A 22570-nucleotide genomic window follows, 5' to 3' on the forward strand; every position below is an offset into this window, starting at 1 on the left:
TCTTTGTGCCCTAGAATACTTAGCAAGTTTTCACTATGCCAACATTGAACGCGCTTTTTAAGTGCCTACCATCTAACTAAAATACCAGCTGGCAAGGAAGTGCCTAAGAACTCTGCCATTACATTTTCCTGCTGCTTATATTTCTATCAACACACATTTATATGGCACAAGAAAAACCAAAGCATTTTATAATAGAAGTTGCCTGACACATCACATAAATGATTTTACCTTTTTGTTCCCACTCTGTGGTTTGGAGCAATGTCAATTGTGTCTGTAGCTGAATCGTGCCTAACTGCCAATCCCAAGTCTGCAATGCAGCATGTTCCATTCTTTTTCACCAATATGTTTTTTGATTTTAAATCTCTGTGGGCAATTGCTGGTTTGCCTGTAAATTAAAAAAAGTAGAAGTTTTAAAAAAAAACTCCCAAACCAACCTGCTTTTATTCTAAGCCTGGTGCAAAATTTTTCTTGAAGCTACAGAATTCCTTCCAGTTTCGACACTATGTGCATCAGGGTATGTTCTGAAATCATTCATTGTAGATTGTCTGGCTGTTCAGGAAAGTGCCTTTCATGTTTACTGTATTACACCACTCTTGCTCCTTTCCCTCTTCCAGCAAATATTTATTGCACACACATCCTACTCAGACTTTGTCTCAACTCAAAGTTAAGAAGATGCTACATGCACCACTACTTGGTGCCTTTTAACAGGTGTTTTGTAGGAAAGATTGTTACATCACAATACCAGAGAAAGGAAGGCAAAAAGCCTTTCAAATTTAAAAGTTCTATTACTCTGTAATGGTTTCCAAATGGGAGTGAGCTACTTATGTGTCATTAAAAAAACCCCAAAAAACCAACCAGTATTATCAATGTGACAAGGAGAATAATTTTAGATTACCTTGTGTGCCAACAATTTCCATGTGCAGATGAGCAAGACCACTGGCAGTGGACAAAGCTAATTTTATCATTCCTTCCACTGTTACTGTATATCTGTTCAGGTAATCAAAGAGTGATCCATGCTCGTGATAATCTGACACTAACCACAGCTGAGTCCATGTACCATTGTCTGGAAAATAAAACTGGCATGAATACCACACATACACACACAAACTACAAATAAACAATATGTTCCACTTTTATACAATGCTTATGAAATACAAATTATGGTCTGCAAGTAACCTCTGTAAATTAGACCCTTACTTTTAGACTCTGAGACTCTTCTATCCTTGTAACATTTAAATGCCTCTGCAAGGGCTGGTAATACCATGGGAGAGTTTCTGAGCTTAGTGAGTATTCTTGTATTTAAACTAAAACATAGATCATAGAAAATTGATGTCACTACAATTCTGAGGTGTATATTCAGGGTATTAGCCAGGCTTTGCCTTTCCCTAGGTTTCCTGCTAGAGAGGGGGCACAGGGAACAGTGCTGAATGCATGACACAAAACTAATCCCATTGCTATCAGTCTAGCACAATACTGTCCAGGCTAACCATTTAAAAAACCAAAACAAACAACACAAAAAAACCATGTTTCAAACTTTGCTCCCTAATTCCTTCAGTCTTCCCTAACCTATCTGCCCTCAGCCTGGGAGACAATTCCCACAGTGGATTTTTGCTCCTGGAGTAGAAACTTACAAGCAACAATCAGACACAAAGTTAAATGCCACATCTGATGACCTCTAAATTGCTGGCCAAAATTGAGGTTTCCAGGAGGCACAAGGGTAAAGAAAGCAAAAAAGCACTGAGGAAATCAGTTTGCTGTATGACTTTTGATTGAACTATGGCAAACAAGATGGGCCACAATAGACTTCTAGATATCCCAAGGCATACAAATTATATATAAGAACTTAATTGTTCCCATTATTAAAGTAGTAAACACAAAAGACATTGAAGTTTAAGCCACAGAAAGACTATCAAAGGAATGCAAATCAAGAGAGGAGCAAAAGTATTTTTTACCTTAGAAGTAGAAATATACCCAGGAAAGAACAATCCTACCACCAAAAGGTTTTCCAATTTCTTTGTGTTATTAAAGCACCTCTCCTGTGACAGACTTGAAAAGTGTTTTTATAGCCAGCTACTTTTACAGAAGTCTTTCATCTCTTTAGAAGAGCAGTTATCCCACAAAAGATATCACCTGGACTCCTATCCAGAATTGAGAATATTTGGCACAAGTCAAAGAGATGACTCATTATGTGATAGTTCCTAAAGGTTGCTCAAGAATTAAATATGAAGAACATGAAAAAGGGAGGAAAGTTCAGAACTTACTTCCTATCATAAACATAGCAAGATTTTTTTACTTTCTAAAGAGCACACTTGTCCAGAGAAGCCAGAAGCACAAAATGCCTGCTCTATAGATTGACAGACACTACCTTTATAGAAACACTTGTGCTTATCTTTAACTTGACACTTTGATGGGGGTGGGAAAACTTGCAAACATCCCTTTTAATTGGATATTTTTAAGGAAGCCAGTGATGCCATAAAAAAATCTAAAAATAAAAGATAAAAATAAAAATCGCACCAAAATTAAAAGGCCTCCAAATACTTCAGAGTAGGAAAAAGACTAATACACATTCAAACAATTCTCATAACAGAAACAGAACTCTGGCTCACTTCATTTACAGAATAGTCTCAACCAAGTCATTTAAACAGGCAAAAAAGAAAAAAAAAAATCACCCATATATTCCAATCTGTACAAGATTGCAGCTACTGCAGCTACTGTTGCTGCAGGAAGTCTTATGTCCACACAAGGCACATGTAAGTTCGTAAGTTTTGTTTTTTTAAAAAGGAATAAGAAAATAAAAGATATGTTTTTTAAAAAAACTTCAATTATTTTCATGTTAGGACTGCTGCATCTCTTGCTACTTGGCAATATCAAGCATCCAATATCCAAACTCATAGAACTCAGCATACCATTAAATGTGACTTTTTCCAAAGAGAATGATGGTCTCTGAAGAATCAATCCAACAGTATTGGCTTCACTAAATCAGTCTTACAGAACCATCAGAAACAGGTATGAATTCACAGGCACAGAAAAGATGCTCTTAAATACACAGTCAGAGAGCTCCAAAGAGCTGCTGAAATTCCAAGTAAACTAACCTTAGCACGTGAGAATATTTTCTTCACTCAGTTTATTCTACTACTTCATCAGTTATGACCCTACATTGCCTGAAATAATCCTCTCCTGGGAATTAACATCATACACACTCATTGCTTTGTCTTTTATTGAGTCTCTTCTCCTGTTTCTTAGGAGTGGGATACCTCAGCAGGTGTCTGTACTAGACACCTACCTGTAAGGAGGGAAATAAAACTAATTTTAATCAGTTTACCAGACCTATTGTGTTTAAACAGATCTATAAAAGGTCAGTTTCTGAAGAATTATCACAGCTTTGATTCAAGACTATGGTGCCCTTCTCCCCCTCTTACCACTATGCTTCCTTCTAAGAGGGGAACATGCTGCTGGTTACAGACCCTTCTATTCCTTTTTATCTTGTGTATTACCTGCAAGTTTTAATACTTAAGTTCTACCTTCCTTCCAAAGAAGAAATATAAGCTGGGCTTACCATCCAGTCCAAGAAGAACCACGATTCTTTCCTATTATATGCCCTATTTGCAACCCTTCAACCAGATTTTGAGAAGAGACAGTGCTACATCCAAACCTAAATGAATAACATTAATTACAGGCAAGCTGAAATGCAGCAATAGGTCCAGTGTCCAGCTATCAGAAGGGATCTACTAAATTTCCCTGCCTTGCTATATTTGAAAAGCTACACATTTGTTTAGCACTCTAAGCAGAACACATTACAATAAACTTAAGTCTTATTATTCTGTTGACATTACTAATAATTAACCTGACCCTGAGTATTTTTGGCTGCACAATAAACAGCATCTGCCACAAAGCTTTCGATCACAGAATTTGCATTACCAGGTAGGAAAAAGGAACTACACTCATTAGTAATTACATACAGTAGCCCAGCTTTCCATGATTAGGTAATCTAATTTAGTTTATATACACATAATGATCAAGAATCTCAAACAATTTCAGAATAATCAAGAAAACCCACAAAACATTTACATGCACTATTAGAAATATATTTAAGAGATTATTTATGGTCATTTCAGCTATTTCAAGAGACCTGAAAGTATTTTATTCCACCAAGATCACTTGGAAGTAAAAGATTTTCATTTTTAACTCTAAAAAATACTGAAATTCTGAGAAAGGAAGCTTTCAGATTTGTTGTCAGGAGACTGATTACAGTTTGGGAGAAACATTAAACATTCTCAAGCAAAATCCATCTTAGTAGAGCTGATTCATTAAGAAAGTAATTTATACAATTGGAATATCAAATATATAATCAAGTTTCAATTAAAATTCAATTGACTGGAATCACTTAAGTAAATTTTTTTTCACATCAACACTACCACAACAAAAATGTTTTCTGTGGTGCTGTGTAACAGTGTTTCAAAGCAGAGATTTAGCCATTTTTAGCACACAGATAATGTCATATTAAAAAAAAAAAAACCAAAAAAACCAACAGCAAAAAAGATCATATTCAGATAGGACCTACAACTAGAAATCTCTTAGAAATGAGATATTCAGGGAGATGGCACTTTTGTCAGTGACTGGAGCATGACTGGTGTCTTGCTAGCATAAAGGCTTGACTCTATCCCATTGACACAGTCATCTGGCTAAACGATGAAAAGCACTTGAGCTGTGCAGGCTCCTTCTTCTCAGGCTAAAGCCAGAGCTTCAAAGAGAATAACTTCTCAAGAGGCAGGAATTCTGCTCATTTCTTTGCGGCATATTGTTTAACATCACTTTTGGGGATCTACCTATCATGAGAGCTATTCTGATTGAACCAAACTATCATATAGGGAAGTGCAGCTTTCAGTTAAGGGAAAGGAATGGAGAAGTCAAGGTGTTTTAGTGCATTAAGTTATCTGGAAGTGTGCAGTGCAAGACTTCACCTTATTGTAATTTGCCTACAGACAAATGCCAGCTAATGCAGATAAACGTTTAGTATGGTAAGCCACAGTTGCTGACACTACACTTTTGCTACTAGTACAGATAAGTAGCTCCTGATACACTTCACCTTCAAGTAACTGGGTTAGAAAGAACTAAACAAAAAAACATGCACCAAATAATCTGTGTATTTAGATGGTCCAACACAAGACAACACATGGCCCTGAAAGTAACTTCCCTGACCTAGCAGCATTTGGAAGTTCGTGCATACTTGCTCTGCAAAGAGCTACCCAGAACACAAAAGTGCCTGTCAGGCAGACCACAACTGCAGTTAAACTAATTCATTGCTTTGCAGCCTTAGCTGCAGAACCTACTTCCCAGGAGATTACAGGATGGAAGACAGATTGGACCAGTTCCTGTAGCTTCCTGAACATGATGAAATAGAAGAAAAGAAGAAGAATGTGCCATTAAGGCACATGGACTGACTGAACAGTGTAGTAGAAAAAAGGAGTGAAGACAGTAGTTCAGACACAAGCTCTAATCTAAACACACACCCTCTTACCCAAAGGAATCCCTTCTACCAATTTTACACTAAATAGCCAGACAGAAGTTCCTCAGCAGTTGTGAAAAACTACAGTTGTGGTAAGAGGAAAGACCTTACTAATGCCCTCAGCAGCAGCAAGAACTGAAGCACAGCTCTTTTACTAGTCCTCTGCTAATTTTAAAATTACTAGTACACTCCTGTATCTCTGCAGTACCTCAGACACAGATTCTTGAAGTCTAATGACTTTGTGCTTTCCAGCTAGGCTGTGGTAACTCCTGAATAGATTCAAAAGTCAGCCCTACAGAGAAATGGATGAAAACCTTCCACAGGTATTACTACTGTGAATAATTACATAATCTTGCACTTGGCACCACATAACACTCAGCAGTTAGCACCAGCATCTAAAATGAAGGACTGCTCCTTAAGCCATTGGAACACTTAGGTGTTCTTAAGCCATTGGTCTCTGAAAAGAGGAGGTGTATCACAGCATGGCTTTAGAGTACCACGATAGTGCACCTGCTAAACTGGGAGAACTACACCCATAATGGTCCCTCTATGTTCTCCTGTTTAATAGGACACAGGTGGCCTGAAGTATTCTAAACAAGAATTGAAGCATTAACCTCCTCCAATATTCAGGACTGAATTCCTAGCCCAGGGAGCAATTGGAGTGTACATATTTCCTCACTGAGAGAATGTAAAAGGTTATACTACAAACTAATTCTGAACTGATAGGTTAAAAATAACAGATTTCTACATTTGCTCAGACAGCAATACTGTTAGAGAACACAGTCAAGAATAGGGGCATTTTCAAAAGACATTTTTACCTATTTTTCAAAAACCAGACACCAACTAATTCTCAATAAAGTAGAAGAGTCTTACCCTGAAGACCTAAAACCTCAAATAATGCCGCGACCTGATTATCAGTTAAGGATTTATTATTTGTACGTAAAGCATATGAAGAGAAAAACCAGAAACAATTTATATCACATTATATTATATTACAAGGAAACTAGAGATCACCTAGTCAAATGCTACAGCATCTGCAACACAAATCAGCAAGCAAGAAATTATTTTTACAACCCAGCCATTTAGGAAACCTTCCTCATACCTCCTCTTCACAGCAGTCAAACGTATTTTTAGGACAAACTACCCGGAGATTTAATGCAAAATGAGACACTGGTATACTTAACCACAGATGGATTTTGTGAAAAAAGTTACAACTAAGGTATTGCAATATATCCTTTATGCTTTTAAATGAGAAATAGAAGCTAAATCTTCTGCAGAGATGGCTCCTCATTTATAGCTTTAATGCAGCTGATCTAATTTTAAACCCAGGCTCCAGATACTCCTCTAGTCCAACCAGAGCAAACTCAAGCTCTTGCAGGTGCTGGTAATACCAAACGCAATTCTAGGCATGAAAATAAGAGTTTCTAATGGGAAGCATAGTAAGCTGCAGGAAAAAGTTGCTTGGTATGGTGTTGACCTGCAAGCTCTTGGACGATAAGTTGCACAAACATCTGATAGGAGCAAGTTAACTTAGACAGCCCTTTCCTGGAGAAGTATTCTGCACAATCCCTTGGATTTTGTTCCAATTCTACAGATTTATACAGCAACTTGAAATTTTGAAATTCATCTAATGGTGATTAAAAAGAATTTTACAAACATACTTGGCCCTTACTAAAACCATTTAGAAATTTCCCACAGAACTGAGAGCCTTCAAAAATTTAGCACATTGTGTGTATTATTGACTCCTCCCTAATGGGACAGAATTTTCTGTTAATGGTTTCTTCAGAAAGAAGTCAAATTACATTTGTGGTGAAACACCCAATTTCAGATGAAAATAACTGAACAAAACAGCATCTTAATATCTTAGCTCTCTTTAATGAAGAGAATTTAAAACTTGGTTTTGTTAGATTCTTGTATCTTTACTGCAATTGCAGGAAAGCGCAAGAAACTTTAGTCTGACCCAAATCACAACAAATCAAAGTTGAAAAAATGGTTCATCTTACTGGATGATTAAAGGCTAATTAGGAGAGCTTCAGGAAGCGGGTATAGTTTTTTTTACTACTAGAAAAAAAAATATTAATTCAATTTTTGCAATTTATTTTCTAACTGGACTTCTAAAAGAATAATGTCTCATAACTCAGCCTTAAGAATAAATCCTCTACCTCCTACTTTGTATCAAGACAACAGGATTAGACATGATCTCTTTCAGTCCCACACATCTATATTATTAGACTATGAGGTAATGACAGGTACAAGTATTCAGCAGATGTATGGGCTCACAGGATAAGGCATCTCCTTTTTGATACCAAAGCATTTTAAACAAATTCAAACAAAGCATATTCTTCAGGAAAAACCCACAATGTACTTTTCCTTCATTAAAGCTTCAAAAAGCATGCCAAATACTGAACTGCTCCAATAATAAAACTATTTTTGCTGCTCTTAAATGGATCCTCACAATTTTTTTTTCCCTTCATGTACTGTCTATTCTGTCACTCTGACTAGGTGTAGAATCAGCAAAATGAATTCATAGTGTCACCAACCTTTGTTGTCTGCAGCTATAAATCCAAGAATGTTTTCATGGCGTAGCATAACTGTCTGATAAATTTCTGCTTCTCGAAACCATGACCGTTCCTCTCTTGAAGAGAAGATCTTCACAGCAACTTCTTCTCCTCTCCATTTCCCCCGCCAGACTTCTCCAAAACGACCCTTACCAATGCTTTCTTGAAGGACTATAGTTCTTGCAATTGTTCTTTGCACCAGTAAAGGCAAACCTAAAAAGAAGATTTTACATTAACCTTAAATATCACTCTACAGAATTAGCACTTATCCTACATACTAAATATGAGATCCTATTTCTATTAGGGTATTTCTCTTAGAATGCTCATATACTCTCTAAGATTTTAACTGCTTGTTGAGAACTACTAGCAAGCACATAGGTGCCTTCACCCTTAAAAGGCCAGCTTAACAAGTACCCAAGGCAATTATGCTACAAACTACTTCTATGGCTATCAACAGCACAACACAAACTTCCTTTCATTTTGGAATGCTGCTACTTGCTGATCCATAAAGTTTTATTTAAATGAAAAAAGAAGCAATGATGAGGCAGTCAGGACCAGGTTTAGGGTTTATTTTTGGTTGCTTGTTAGTGATGAATGTGAGTTTCTTTAATTTTGGAAAAAGGATCTGCCCATAACTCTCCTGGCAAAGCAGCTTAAGAGCATTTTTGCTACTGATTAATTTACTTGGCTTATCACCAGATAATCCATTTCTGAGTTAGATAAACTACACTTATCACCAACACTGACTGCTGAAAATCCACACTCATCCAAGTATGCCAATAGCCTCTCAGTAATCCAGAATCATTGTAAAATAGGAAAACGTCCTTGTAATGCAAACTCCCTGCTTTACAGGCCATTCTTGTGCACCTCACTGTAATCATAATTGAGAAAAACGTTTACATTGATGAAAGTCTTATAGCTTTGTAGGATGTACATGCTTTCAACACAGAACACATCTTTGCTATGCTTCAGTAATTTTATACAACAAGCAGCACTGGCATCCCTCAACCAGGCTGGGTTTTTGTTTATTTTAAATCTTTCCTGTTGTAAGTCCAGGGCTTGTCACTGGATTTCACACTGATACTACACTGCAGGATGAAAGCATCAGCCAGGTTATCTGCTTATGATAAGCTCTTTTGGTATAGGATTATTTAATTTAAAACAAACACTTTACAAAGTAATCTATTATTCTATAATCACTGTTCCAATGGCTGACAGAACACCTGCATTTCCTTATGTTATAGAAAATAAATCCCAACTAATTGCTCAGATAATTAATTCTTGTCCACCTCTGGACATTCTTTGCTATCAGCAGCACCAGAATATCTAATTTGGTTGGCAGCATTGTCATGCTTGTGTCTCAGTCTGAGAAGAGCAAATTAAAACACTGCAGGGCTCAGAAGAGCTCCTCAAAAATTCTAGACCTATAGGAATTTTCTGCATGGTCCATGCTGACAGCCACAAGATGACAGGAAGGAAAAAAAATGTACACCATACCAGCAATTTAATCATTATCAGGTGCTGTAATAATTTCTACTGAGAAAGTTAAACCTTTTGCCCAAATTATAGAGCTCTTCTGTGAAGTCTAACCTTCATTCTTTATGGACAAACTTTCGAAATGCAGAAGAGGCCAGATTAGAACAACCACAGGACCAAACTCAACCCTGAAAACATCAAATTTGACTTCATTGGTGAGAAAAAGTTTCTTCCTTAGAATTTATGCACTACTGCAAAATCTATAAGCAAATGTCAAATATAAGCTGTTTTTGTGTACCCGAAATGGGTGATAGGCCATACAGTTGTATCAGAAAACTGTTTGTATATTCCCATTTTCAGATGCATTGTTCTCAACTTGCTGCACCTTTTATAGACATCTCTCCTTGTTTAAAAAATATGTCCAAGGATATCAGCTATCTGCTAAACATATACTAACCTCTAAACCTCCTAGACAAAGCATTGCAATTTCACATTACAAACTCCCATCCATCACATTAACATATCACTGTAGGATAAAAATCCTACTGTGATCTACTTCCTCCCATATTTATTTTTACAATTTTTAGAAGATTCAACTTGCTTCTGTTTGTCTGAAACTAATCTCTCTTACTACTGCCTCCAGAAGATTGGAATCCATATTTATCTTGCAATCAAAAAAATTCATTACAGACTTTCTGTTGCAACTGAGCAATTTCCTTGTTTTGCTAGAGGAGAAACATAGCCCTGTATCATCAGGAACTTTAGCAACTGCTGTACTATAAACCAGACTGCCTGAAAAGCAGCTCCCAGGAGATAGCTACAGACTCAGCCTTGCACATACACATTTGGCCCAATTGTACTTCAAGCTCTTGGATACACCTTCTTTTAACTGTGCATGAAAAATGATAGCCAAATGTTTGCCAAATGGGAGAATAAGAAAATTTGAGCCCATATTAAATTCAACAGCAACTCAATGTTTGACACCTTGCAATTACCCATGGTCATCCAGTTTATTCCTGAAACCTTCATTATTATTTTCTTATACCATAAACTATCCTCAAGCCTTCCAAAAGTCTAAAAAAAAAAAAAAAAAAAAAAAAAAGCTCATTTTCTTTTCGATATCTTAAGTGTACTCTGATTAGTTTAGTGACTTTCCAATCCAATGCATAAAGAATTTGTAACTAAATAGGATAATTCAGGAATTAAGTTCTAGAGCACTGCAGTTAGCCAACAAAAGCAGCTGCTAGAATTTTATTCTTGTTCATAAGTCTCCGTCCAGAAGACTTCCTCTGATGAGTAAAAAAAAAAATAAAATCCATGAACTGTGAAAAATCTTGTTCCCTTCAAGCTTGTATGAATTGCAAAATAGTTTTTAGGGAGCTTTACATTCACTTCAACTGACTAAACGTTGCACTGATTTCTGTGACCCTTTAGATTTCTAAATAGCTTAAGTTCCTGCTGGAATTCACCCACCAATACCATCCAAGGCTTCTCCCCCATTGTAGGCAATTCTTCCTACTCCCTTGTAACTAAGTGACTTCGTAATTTGTGAGTTAAGACAGTAACAGATGGGCATCTCCATCTGTCTATACAATATGCAGTTGATATTTAGAGATCTGCATCATGATCTGAAAATCATTCTCAGCTCCAAGAGACTTTGAAACCCTTCTCTTAGAAGCTGTAGCCTCACCAGAAGGATCTATTTTAGATATCTCATTAATTCCTTTCATGGAGTATCTCCTTATTTCAGGTCTTGTTCGTCATGGAACAACATGGCAACACTAACGTAAGTCAGGACCAAATAATTAACAGCAGATTACCATTCATCATTGCAGAAAATGAATCCTACTCCCTTTTAGTCTGAATAGGAAGCTCATTTTTAGAGTTCTCATTATTTCTGTTTTATATACTTCTCATCAGAGAATACTGAAACAACAAAATTGGTAGAATAATTTTTATTTTATTATGAGCTCTTCTGGTCTCTCAGCATGAGTTTTAGAGCAGAACATGGCTTTTGGGGCACTAAACACTTCGACTAAACTAAACACTTCCTTAGCTCTGCCTCTTGGGCCTGGATTTTATTTTTATTTTGCCTGTTCTATACATTTCCATTGTGTTTTGGCAACCTCTTGTCCCAACACCATCGCTTTCAGACAGTTCAGTTTCTGACAGGGTTAAGCACTGTTTTAACTAGCAGCTCTGACTTCTCTTCCTTTGGAGACCCTTTTCTTTACCCCTACTTTATTCCATGAAGGTACAGTCTTCTCAACTTTAAATGTGCTGTACCCAAAGTCTGGATTAAAATACACATTTCAACAAGATTCAAATGCTGCAGGCATACTTCAGGACACTGTGAATTTGTAGTCATTGACAAGTTTTGAGACAAAGTGACACAAGTCATTGCAAACACACACCCTGCCAAAAGTACAGAAAGTAAGTACCTGAAGCATCTCCTATTTCACTGTCATAACCAAAGTGAAGCAGAGAACACTAAATAAGGATAATACTCATCTTAGAAACAGCTCAACAACATGGAACCCACTGCAGCTGAAGTTAAAAGATCCCTTTTAAGGAAACTTCCAGCCTTGTTTTACAGCCTTTCAAGCATAAAAGTAAGTTAGTGAAGAGGCTTCCTTAGGGATAAGTCAAATTCAACCGCATTTGCTGGGTTTGTTCCTTGGATGCACTCATCAGTAACCATAGTAGGTCAGGTGCTCTGGGAGTCTAGACCAGCCTGAGTGCTATGAATTCAGCTGTGAAAACTTAGCAATACCCGAGCATGCTCCTTTTACTTAAAGGGTAATTTGCAAACAGGCAAGGGAAGAGTCAGTAGTTTCTAGCCACGTACTCCAGAGGAAGAATTGTAAGTTACTTCTAACTTGGATTCTCTGCTTTTCAAGAGCTTATTTTGAAGGACTACTTCAGTTTTCAAACAAAAAGAGAGGTTCAGAATCATCACAGGCAAGGAGGCCAGAAGAAAAATGAAGGATTACTCCTGATAATGAATGAAAAGACCAATTGACAACTAAGTTTGAATTTCAATTAGAATTCTTTTCAGCCTTCCTTAGGAAAAGTCTAGATCTGCAGACATTAGGTAGAGAGTTTTACACTACTAATAGTGGAACAATTATACATGTATATAAAATCTTTCTGTATTCCAAGATAAGTAAATCTGACTCCTCTGTATTACCTATATCTCTGACTACTGCATACTCCTCCTAGAACAAACATAACTGAAGGTCTAAGTCCAGCATTTGCTTTTATCAAGCTCTAACCCAATATATTGGAAGTTCTATTAATCACTTTCATTATCTGACTTAGTTACTCTTGTTAATAAATGAGAAAAATTTATATGAACACAAATTACTAAAACTACTCTTATCAGGATGAAGTCTTCTTGGACACACAAAAGCTTTCTCAGCTGAAACATAACAATCTGCACACCTAGAGCAAGTTCACCTTCTTTAGGAGGATACGACTAAAATGAATTTTTGGTCTAGATTGTAAACATGTTCAGCAAGTCACAATAATTTTATTTGACAAAGCAATGGACTCTAAACAATTTTACCAGTTACTGCCCTTGGGAAAAAAAACCACAACCTAGATGCCTGGATTTTGTTGTTTTAGATTTTCAATTTCTGAGAAAATAAAAGATACAGTAGTTGAGAATCAAACACCAGTATTTCTTCATAAAAAGTGTTATGAAAGGCCATGGATGTCTCAACACATATGTTTGCAAGCAGTAGGAATAATTTTCAGTATTAAATTATTTAAATTTTATATAGTAGAAGGTTGGTAAAAGGTTGCAGTACACAATTTGATCTCTCCTTCCTCAACATTGAGGAAAGATCAATTAATTTATGCAATTATTTGCCTGCCACATCATCCCCTAGCAACACCTATTAAACCACATTTCTATGACACAGACCACCATAATCCTATAAGCAATTAATGGTCAGAGTTACAATAGCAGAGACTATATGCAGTGAACAGACTAATGCCTCATCTTCCCAGAGCAACACCTCTTCAAGTCAGAATTAAAACAAAAAATCATGAAATCAAGGGTCAAACATGGCCTGCATATTGCAACCATTCTATACACAGAAATATCTTCTGTAAGGAAAGAACTGACTAAAATATTAACTCAGAATATTCTTCATACACCCATAGCTACATCTATAAAATAAGTTTCAATTTAAAGCTAAAAAATACCCTTCACAAAATTATCTAAACATCATAGAAGATGGCTGTTTAGATAGGCTGTATAGAACAAAAAGGTAAACGACAGCCTTACAGAACACAGAACATTTACAATATATGACTGTCATATTCCCTGCATTATATAATTTACATAAATCAGGCTACTTTGAGAATGAGAAGGAATAGCAGCAAAAACTCAGTGTTTCTTTTATTTCACTTATTTCTGCACACTGAATTTTCACTAATGTTGACTGAATGTACATGGAAGTTGTTTTTCTAGTATATTCTCTGGTGAAGTATAAATTTAAGCAGATCTGACAATACTAAGAAAAACAGATATCTTACAAGGCTGTTAAGCACAGAGCAATTACTACTAGAAGTGCCATATTACCTGACCCAGAACCTGAAGTTGTCATGTCATAGATTAAATCCTTTAAAGTGGTTCCTTCTGATATAAAGGGACGATCCAATGAAGGGTCTTCTTCGCTTGGCACACGATGATGAATTACAGTACGATTATGACAAAGGTATAGAATCAACATCAGTGAAATGCAGACAAAGCACACAGGTCCAGCAATGACAGCAGCCAGTTCCACAGGTCCTAGGTTAGAAGCTGGTTTTCCTGCAGTAGGGCCTGAGAGTTAAAATAACAAAATGGTAAAGCCATTAATTTCCTTTTATTCTACTAAACTTGTAGCATCCCACAGCAATATTCAAATTATTTTAAAGCAGTGACTTTTTTGAGAAACAAAGTAAGTACTACAAAGGACAAAAGCAACATGCTTATTTACACTTTTCATTTAAGTCTTCAAAACTGTCTCTAACATCTCTATCCAGAAGATTATAACTATTGTTCAAGTATGAAATTGTCTTTATAGAATCTAAGGTATACTTTAGGCCTTTACCTACAAATTCTACTCTTACAGAATTTTGCTTTAAAAAATGAAAAAAACCCAAAAAACCAAAAACAAAAGAGCAAAAATCCCAACCCCCTTACCTGGCGTTGGAATGGGAAGTTCTACTTTATTGCAGAGAGGTGTGTTGCAGCAATGAGACACGGTGTGGACTCCATCTCTGGTGGAGGGGGAACAAACAAATGGCCTGTCTCGGGGAATCAGATCAATCTCTGCTATACACATACTGTTGCGCATTATTTTGTCTGCAGTTCGTGTTACTGAGGCAAAACATACTCCATCTGTCACACACGTAAAGTTGTCTTTTGTACATAGCTGGCAGTAGCACTCTAATTCTTTTTTTTCTGAGGAAAAGAAATTAATGTTAGTATTGGTTCATGTTCCGAGTTGAGAAACAATTTGAATGACTAAAGAAATACAAATTCAAAATGCTGGGAGGCCTTTTTGGTTACAAACACAGGACAGCAATGCTAAAAAAGCCAACACTACAAGGCTTTTTAGTGGGACAAAAAAACTGGGTGATGAGCAGAAGAAAGCAAAATTTAAGCCTGAAGTAATCTCTCCTTGCACAATAATTAATTAAAAGACAAAGGCTAAAATCCTAGCTGTTCCTCCAGGTAAAGGAGCACCACTACAGGTGGAGTTCCTCCTACAAAGATCAAAACTTTTGAAAGCAACACTGCATGCAAGTCTGCTATTTTCAAACCAAATAAAAACAATGCCATTTTTTTTTTACAATAACCACAGGTAGAGCTTGAGTAAGTGACAAATGGGATGCTGTTGGTTACCCAAGAGATTAATATGTTATGCATTACTTGATGGTTTCCATTTTGTGCCAAAAGGGCAAATACCAGCTTAATCCTCATTAAAAACCAAACCCTGCATGATCCTTTCACAGAAACAGAATGTGGTTTAGACTTGTTATTTATGAAGCCACAGGAAAACGCTGTCTTACATTACTGGAGGTGGTGATTTACTAAAGCTATCGATTGCACTAGTAAAGGAAAGGGCATAGGGAGGGAAGCAGGAATGACAGACTAATCACCCCTAAGATGATCAGGTTTCATTCTTCACATTGCAGAAGTTCTTGGAGAAGGAAGACTACTACTTCTAACTTCTTTCTGCACTCCTTCCTGCATTTACAGCACCAAAGCCACGTAAAAAATGGTGCAGGAGCAACAATAAAAGTATCAATACATCTTGAGTCCACTTGTTCAACTGTGAAGAGTAAAATCTGGCCTAGAACTTGTGTACATGCACAAAGAAACATTAAAATACAGAAACTTAGACCAATTTAAAAATCTTAAACATTTATGATCAAAACAAAAAAATGTTCTGAGCCATAAAATTAGTCTCTTTCAAGGCTACATACAAGAACTCACACCAAAAGGATGAGGATTAATAGGTGGCAATCAAAAGGTTCCCCAAATCTGAAATCTGGCATTTCACTTAAATTCAAGAGTTTAATATAACCACACAAATTGCCTTGGATTTTACAGCACTCTGTCACTGGATATCATGGCATTTAAATAAATAATCTAATCTCAAATATCTGTGTGTAATCTCAAACTTGGAATCCTGAAAAACATTCTCTTAAAACACCCCCTTCCCCCAAGATTTTGAATCAAACCAAATCAATGCCAATCATCTTCTACTATCACTGAAGAGATTTGATCAAATTCTTAGGACCCACTATGGAAAGATAACCCTGTTTCAGAGAGATTCACCAGAACACAGACCAGTCAGAAAAAAGGAGGAAAGAATACCCTACAAACAGGATTGCAAAATTATTTTTTACTATGAAGATTATTGATAAAAATAATTAGAAGATAGATGAAATGAGAACTGGCATTTAGGAAGGTAAATCTTAATAGCATCACTTTTTGCACACCTTTCCCTGCCCTATCAGGAAAGTAAGGAAAGTCTTATAATTGAGAGTTTAATGACAAGAAAATTTAACATTTATTTTCATGTTTTTTAATCTATTCAAACAATTAAAATTTTCCTAAAATATTTGCACACACCATTTATTTCAAATTCTAAAGTGAGCACACCTTTAGCTCATTCACCTCACCCATGACTTTTTCTATTTAAACAGTAATTGTGGCTCAGCACAACTGCACATGCATCTCAATGCCTACAGCAAGAGACAAATATTCAGTGAGATATCTACACTGAGTCACTGTGCAGAGGCCAAATTACTTGAAGTGAAAGATTAGATTTGGGTTGCCCTTGTTACACTTATTCATCTTCCTGGTCTTGTGAAGCTGTAGATATACACTGTTCCAACCATGACTAAAAGCATTTTGTGCCCTATCTTCCTCATTCACTTTGTTCCCACCTCTCTTTTGCTACAAAATTCCCACTTAGTGCCATTTGACAAAATTTACACTTTATTCTGGTTTGATGCCACTATCTTCTCATCTCCTGCCAAGACACAATTCACTGTCACACACAACAGAATTATTTCCTTGGCACAAATAAATCACTGCTTCCTTCTGAAGCTACTGTCCCCCTCCCATAAGAAGGGAAAACAATGCCTAATCAGCTGAATAGCAAAGCCTCTAGGAATACAGGTTTTTGCTGCTCTCTAGTGGACACAGTATTAAAAAAAACAAAACAAACACTCGTTAAAAATGCTTCAGCCCCCTTCCTTCTCTGGCCATTTAACAGTTCTTCATGCCTTTCAGCTCGAGCAGGTAACAGTAGAATTTCCATGTTTCAGCAAAAGGTAAACTAATTCAGCATCTTCGGAAACAATCCATCCAAAAGGTGAGCATATGGAATCGGAATATCGGAATTGCTCATGTCTCATTCTCCAGTTATCTGTGCATAAAGAACACAGACTACAACTACATGAACACATCATAGATGAGATTTAACATCATGAAGAGGAGATGTCAGTCATCAACTGCAGTAAAATCACTTCATTCCTATAAGGAAGTGTTTTCACTTATAACCGATATGAAAGAAAAAAAACCCCTCATATGGTTGTCCTCTCAGAGGTAGAATTTTTTGCTTTTTGTCCAAGCAGTCTCTGTTACTCCCCAAAGAAATGTTACAGAATTAAAAAAACTCAGACAGGAACCAGATCTCCAAGTTTTAATAAATACATAAATTTCTAGTATGGATTGATAATAGAAAGGGATGAGAAATTGACAACTCTGATGTAAGCTGATCTTCCAGAGTCAGTAATCTTTCAGGTAAAATGCATTTCAATGCATTTTGTAAACACCATTTAAATTTACTATCACTAAAAGCACTCTCAAAACTACCGAAGAAGAGAAAAAGCAGTTTTCAATCATGTCTGTCCATGGCAGAGAACTATTGTTTTTTTTTTAATTATTGCAACAGTTTTTTGATGGAACCACTATCCAAAGCTCCACTACCAACTAGTGAAAATTCACGTCTGTTTAAGCGATACAAGGTTGGGGAAATGACAGTACAAACAGCTAAACAAATGCACTGGAAGTCATACAGACATTCAAGGACATAGCCAAGAGCAGAAATTGGGTCAACACAGCAATGTAGTTCCTTGTGCATTGAATTTTGTCACTGCACTATTACCATTCTACATAGGTCATTCCTGCTTTTTGAGACTGACTAAACTAAAAAAAAAACTAGTGACAATGCTGTTGTGAAAGTGGGGGTGTGTGCATTATGACATGATCATCTCATACAAGTTATCAACAGCATATTTCTCATATCTCATACCACAAGATTAACCTCTTGTATTGAATACCATTACCTGTCTAGTTGCTCAGACTGAGTTTGACAGTTTTGCCTTTCCTTTACCAAGTCTCTCTTGCATCAATGTTGCAGCCTGGAAAGCCCCCAGTGAGGCTAAAACAAGTTGGCAGCACAAATGAAACCCTGAAATTATACAGCTTGATAAGACTTGAAATTAGACTTGAGCTGGCTCCCAGGAGCTCAGATATTGATACTATTACAAAATGTGAACAGGGAATTAAGTTCACTCCTGCCGCTTACCTTTTACAAGTGTACATCAAAACCTACTGAAACAGTCTCTTTTGTATCTGCTGTCTTTCTGAAGAAAGAAAATTGCAGGAAGACTGGTTTTTTAGTTACATAAACCCCTATGAATCACTATGGATGACATTTGTTTACATCCTGCATCATTACTTCAACCACACAGTTTAGTGCAGAACACCACCTTCGGCCAAAGAATTTTTAGTTGGAAATTGTAAGTTGAGACATCGTCTTCCAAAAGATGCTAACAAGGAGCAGTGCAGAAAATAAAACTTGTGAGGTGCTCTAAAAACCCTCAAACTGACATATTGTTACAAAAAAAAAAAAAAAAAAAAAAATTACATTATTAATATTTTATTTAATAATATATCTTTGCTTTACAAATTTAAAAAAGACAAGTAGTCTCAGCTTCCCAAAAGCAACATTTTGCTGAAAAAGACACTTCTCTTGTGATGTAGTAACTTCCTCCATGGAAAATAGAATCTTTGAAGAAAAAATTTCAGCAGAAAGTAGAACTTCATCAGAAGAGCAATCACAATTCTTGGTTCCATAAGATGCAGAGGATCAAGGAGCAAGGCTATGATGTGCAAGAGACAATAACAGATTTTTAGGGTTGTAATGCCCACTGGTAGTTTTTTTCCCTGTCCAATAAAACTTGCCAAAGGAAAAAAGCTTAATACATAACAGTGCAAATGTCAGCTTCTGAGTCTGTAATTCAGACAATCCCCTCAAACAATACACCTGACTCATCTCTGAACTCTTTTAGCTCAAGATACAAAAAGGTTTAGGTCTTAAAGTATCTGGGACATAGGTTCACTTTTTAAAACCACAATAGTTCATGACCTTCACTAACACATTCTTCTCACAAAGGCACTAATTAAGTTTCACTGTTGTGAAGTAACAGCACTGGGTATCAAGTTTACAGGAAAACTTTCATATACATTTCATTCATCTTCCAGTGCAAGCAGGAGGTTTTGTGATGCACTCAAGAAAAGAGAAACTATTTTATTAAGGCCCTACCCACAACTTGCAAGTAATGACAAAACCTCGTGTAAAATCCCAACTTCAAAAAAGTGATACTATATTCTCTGACACGTAGGTGTCAAAGGGCACTTTTAGTTTTCTTGCCATCTATCCAAAACACCACCCAGAGATAGTTCATGACTCTTAGAGCATGACAGCAGAAACAATTTGTTTCTGCTATCTTTGGTAGAAGAATATGCTTTAAAAAAAAAAAACAAACAAAAAACAACAAAACAAAAAACAAATCAACTGAAGAAAGCTAAAATTAAAAGCCCAGATAATAATTTTACAAGCATTATGAAAACAGAAAGATCTTTACTTGTGCTTTTAAGTTCATTCTACCATACTAATCAGATTGCTATCTTTATTGGCAGTTAGAAGCAATTGTCTGAATACAAGAGTTTCCAAGCAGTGACTCCCTAGAACTTCAGCCGACTAAAGACTATGGCCCTGCACAGTGAAAACCAGAAAGCTTGTTTTCAGACTCTGCCTTAAAAATTTAGGCTGTTCTACTGTTCAGCTAGCTGCTGGGATTCATTACATGCCTGACCTCTGTATAAACCAAGACGACTCAGTAACATCAGCATATTGCAGAACAGCCCCAGCACAGGCAACCAGAAAATGCCCAACTTCTGTCAACCCACAATAAGAACCAGCAGCCAAATCATACCTTGAACTACTTCATCAGCTTAAGACCACAATGTTCTGGCAAATTAACTGCCTTACCCACACCAGGGCCTCTGGACAAGTTATGGATCAGGAACTCTGGATTCCTCCCTGTTCCACTGAACAGACAGGATTTCTCTTTTTTTAAACAGAAGGTAGCATGCCACCACTTCCACCCTTAAGGTTTTGTATGGAAGCCTGTTGCCTTGTTTTCACACAAGGCTTTTAGACCTTAATTTCATGCCTCAGATTAAGGGAAAACTGTTGACTGATGGGAGGCATTAAAAGGGAAAAAGTTCAAAGCTCAAATTGAGCTAAAATTTCCTTCAACGTCTAAACTGAATGCGTTACATAAGAAAGCTTTAAATTACTAAAGCCTGCCGCACCTTTTCAAGAACACAAGAACAACCCCTGGGTAACTTTAGCTTATTTCACTGTTTCCGCATCAGAGATCTTGCATCGCCTTCAGTAAGAATATGGGTGATTAACTATATTTTAGTACACCAAGTTATGCTTTAAGTATATATATATTTTTTTTTCAGCATGAGTACCATTTAAGATTGAATTATGAACAGCATGGTATAGATCCAGACTGAGTGATGTCTCAAAGCTGTAGCTGAAGAAGTTGTGGTGCTTCTCCACTTCCTCTTTAAAACCCAAAACAATACACAATACGACTACAAGATAATTTAAGAAGTGAACTAATTACAAAATGCAGATTTCACCATATAACTTAGTATAGATGAAACTGAAGCCCACATTAGTTCGGGTAGGGTAACACCTGTATAACCCATTAGGCCATATGTCCCAAACTGAAGAACAACACACACATTTAAAAAAACAAAAAGAAAACTACCCAAATCTTGCATTTACGAATGCTGTTAAACACTCCTGCTTCATGCATTAGCTCTGCAACAGCACAGCTCTGATATCAAATCTCCTTTGCAAAAAAAGCACAGCTACAGAGGGCTGGAAGAACAGATCCATTTCGCTACACAATATTCACCCCAAGATTTAATTTCCACACGGGCGAGGATGTGTAGGACCGAAAGTTCACCTGTGCCCCAGCACGGCCACAGCAGCGCAGGGCGCTGCGGCGCGCAGCGGAGCGGGGGCAGCCCCTCGTCACCTCCGCGCCGTGGGACATTCAACACGTCCCCGCGCCGCCGGCGCCGCTGCCAGCGCCCTGCGCCGCCCTGGGGCTCCGGGACGGACGGGGGAAGCTCACCCAGCGGGAACTTCGCCTCCGCGGGCAAGGCCACACGCACCCACCCGCGCACACAGCGGGACACAAAGTTACCCCGGCAGACACCGCCCGACGCGCCGCGCGGCGGGGGCGAGGAAGTGCCGGCGGGGGCCGAGCGGAGCCCTCCCCGCCGCCGCTCCCGCCGAGCCGCCGCCGCCGCTCCCGGCCAACAAAGGGCCGAGCGGTCCCCGCCGGGCTCGGACACCGGGGGTGGGGGGGAGGTGACTCCGCCCCAGCCGGCCCCTCCGCCATGTTGTTGAAAGGAACCGGCGGGGACCCGCCGGCCCCCGCCGCTCTCCTCACCCACCCCCACACCCCCGCCCCGGGCGCCACCGCCGCGCCCGCTGCCTCCCTCCGCTCCCGCGCGCACTCACCGCCCGTCGCGGGGCCACCGCCCGCCGCGGGGCAGAGCAGCGCGGCCGCAGCCAGGCACAGCAGGGCCCAGGGACGCCGCCGCGGCCGCCGAGCGGCCACCGCCATGTCCCGGCCGCGACTGCCCGGAGCCGGGATCCGCCTCGCGCCCGCTCCGCCCGCCCGGGGACCGGCGCGGCGCTCGCGCTGCGTGCGCCCTCCCGGCCCGCTCCGGCCGCGAATGCCACCGACGCGGCGGCGGCGGCGCCGCCTGATTGGTCGGCGCGGGCCGGCCCCGCCCCCCGGCGGCCGCGGGCAGCCCCGACAACAACAGGCGGCGGGAGCGGGGCGCGACCCGCGCGGCCGGGGGCGGGGCGGCGGCGCCCCCTCACGGCGGGGCCGGGCCGGGCCGGGCCGGGGGTGTCCCGAAGGGAGAGCCGCCGCTCCGTCCCCGCGGCGCGGAGCCCGGAGGGACTCGGGCGGGGGGCTTGGAGCTTCCAGCCGAGGCGCTGCCAGCGGCGGGGAGGGACGCGCTGGCAGCTCTGCGGTGCGGAGCCTCGGGGGCACCGGCACCGCTGGAGGGCAAGTGCGGGAGCGTGTGGGCAGCTCTCGAGTTGCCTCCAGAGCGGGGGAAAGGAGC

The 22570-nt window shown here is 39.0% G+C and overlaps 1 protein-coding gene across 1 annotated transcript in view; it reads right to left on the reverse strand.

The window, feature by feature from the left end:
• Positions 1-22177, reverse strand: part of TGFBR1 (transforming growth factor beta receptor 1) — a 34393-nt gene extending 12216 nt beyond the window's left edge. The window contains exons 1-6 of the mRNA XM_056484301.1: positions 21954-22177; positions 14738-14998; positions 14132-14374; positions 8047-8277; positions 896-1063; positions 229-385 (exon numbers count right to left, since the gene is read on the reverse strand). Coding sequence (XP_056340276.1) covers positions 229-385; positions 896-1063; positions 8047-8277; positions 14132-14374; positions 14738-14998; positions 21954-22059 — 1166 coding nt within the window. The 5' untranslated portion in view covers positions 22060-22177. The remainder of the gene's footprint in view (positions 1-228; positions 386-895; positions 1064-8046; positions 8278-14131; positions 14375-14737; positions 14999-21953) is intronic.
• Between the last annotated feature and the right edge of the window lie 393 nt (positions 22178-22570).

This window comes from Oenanthe melanoleuca, chromosome 2 (genome assembly GCF_029582105.1).
Source record: "Oenanthe melanoleuca isolate GR-GAL-2019-014 chromosome 2, OMel1.0, whole genome shotgun sequence".
NCBI classification, from domain to species: Eukaryota; Metazoa; Chordata; class Aves; order Passeriformes; family Muscicapidae; genus Oenanthe; species Oenanthe melanoleuca.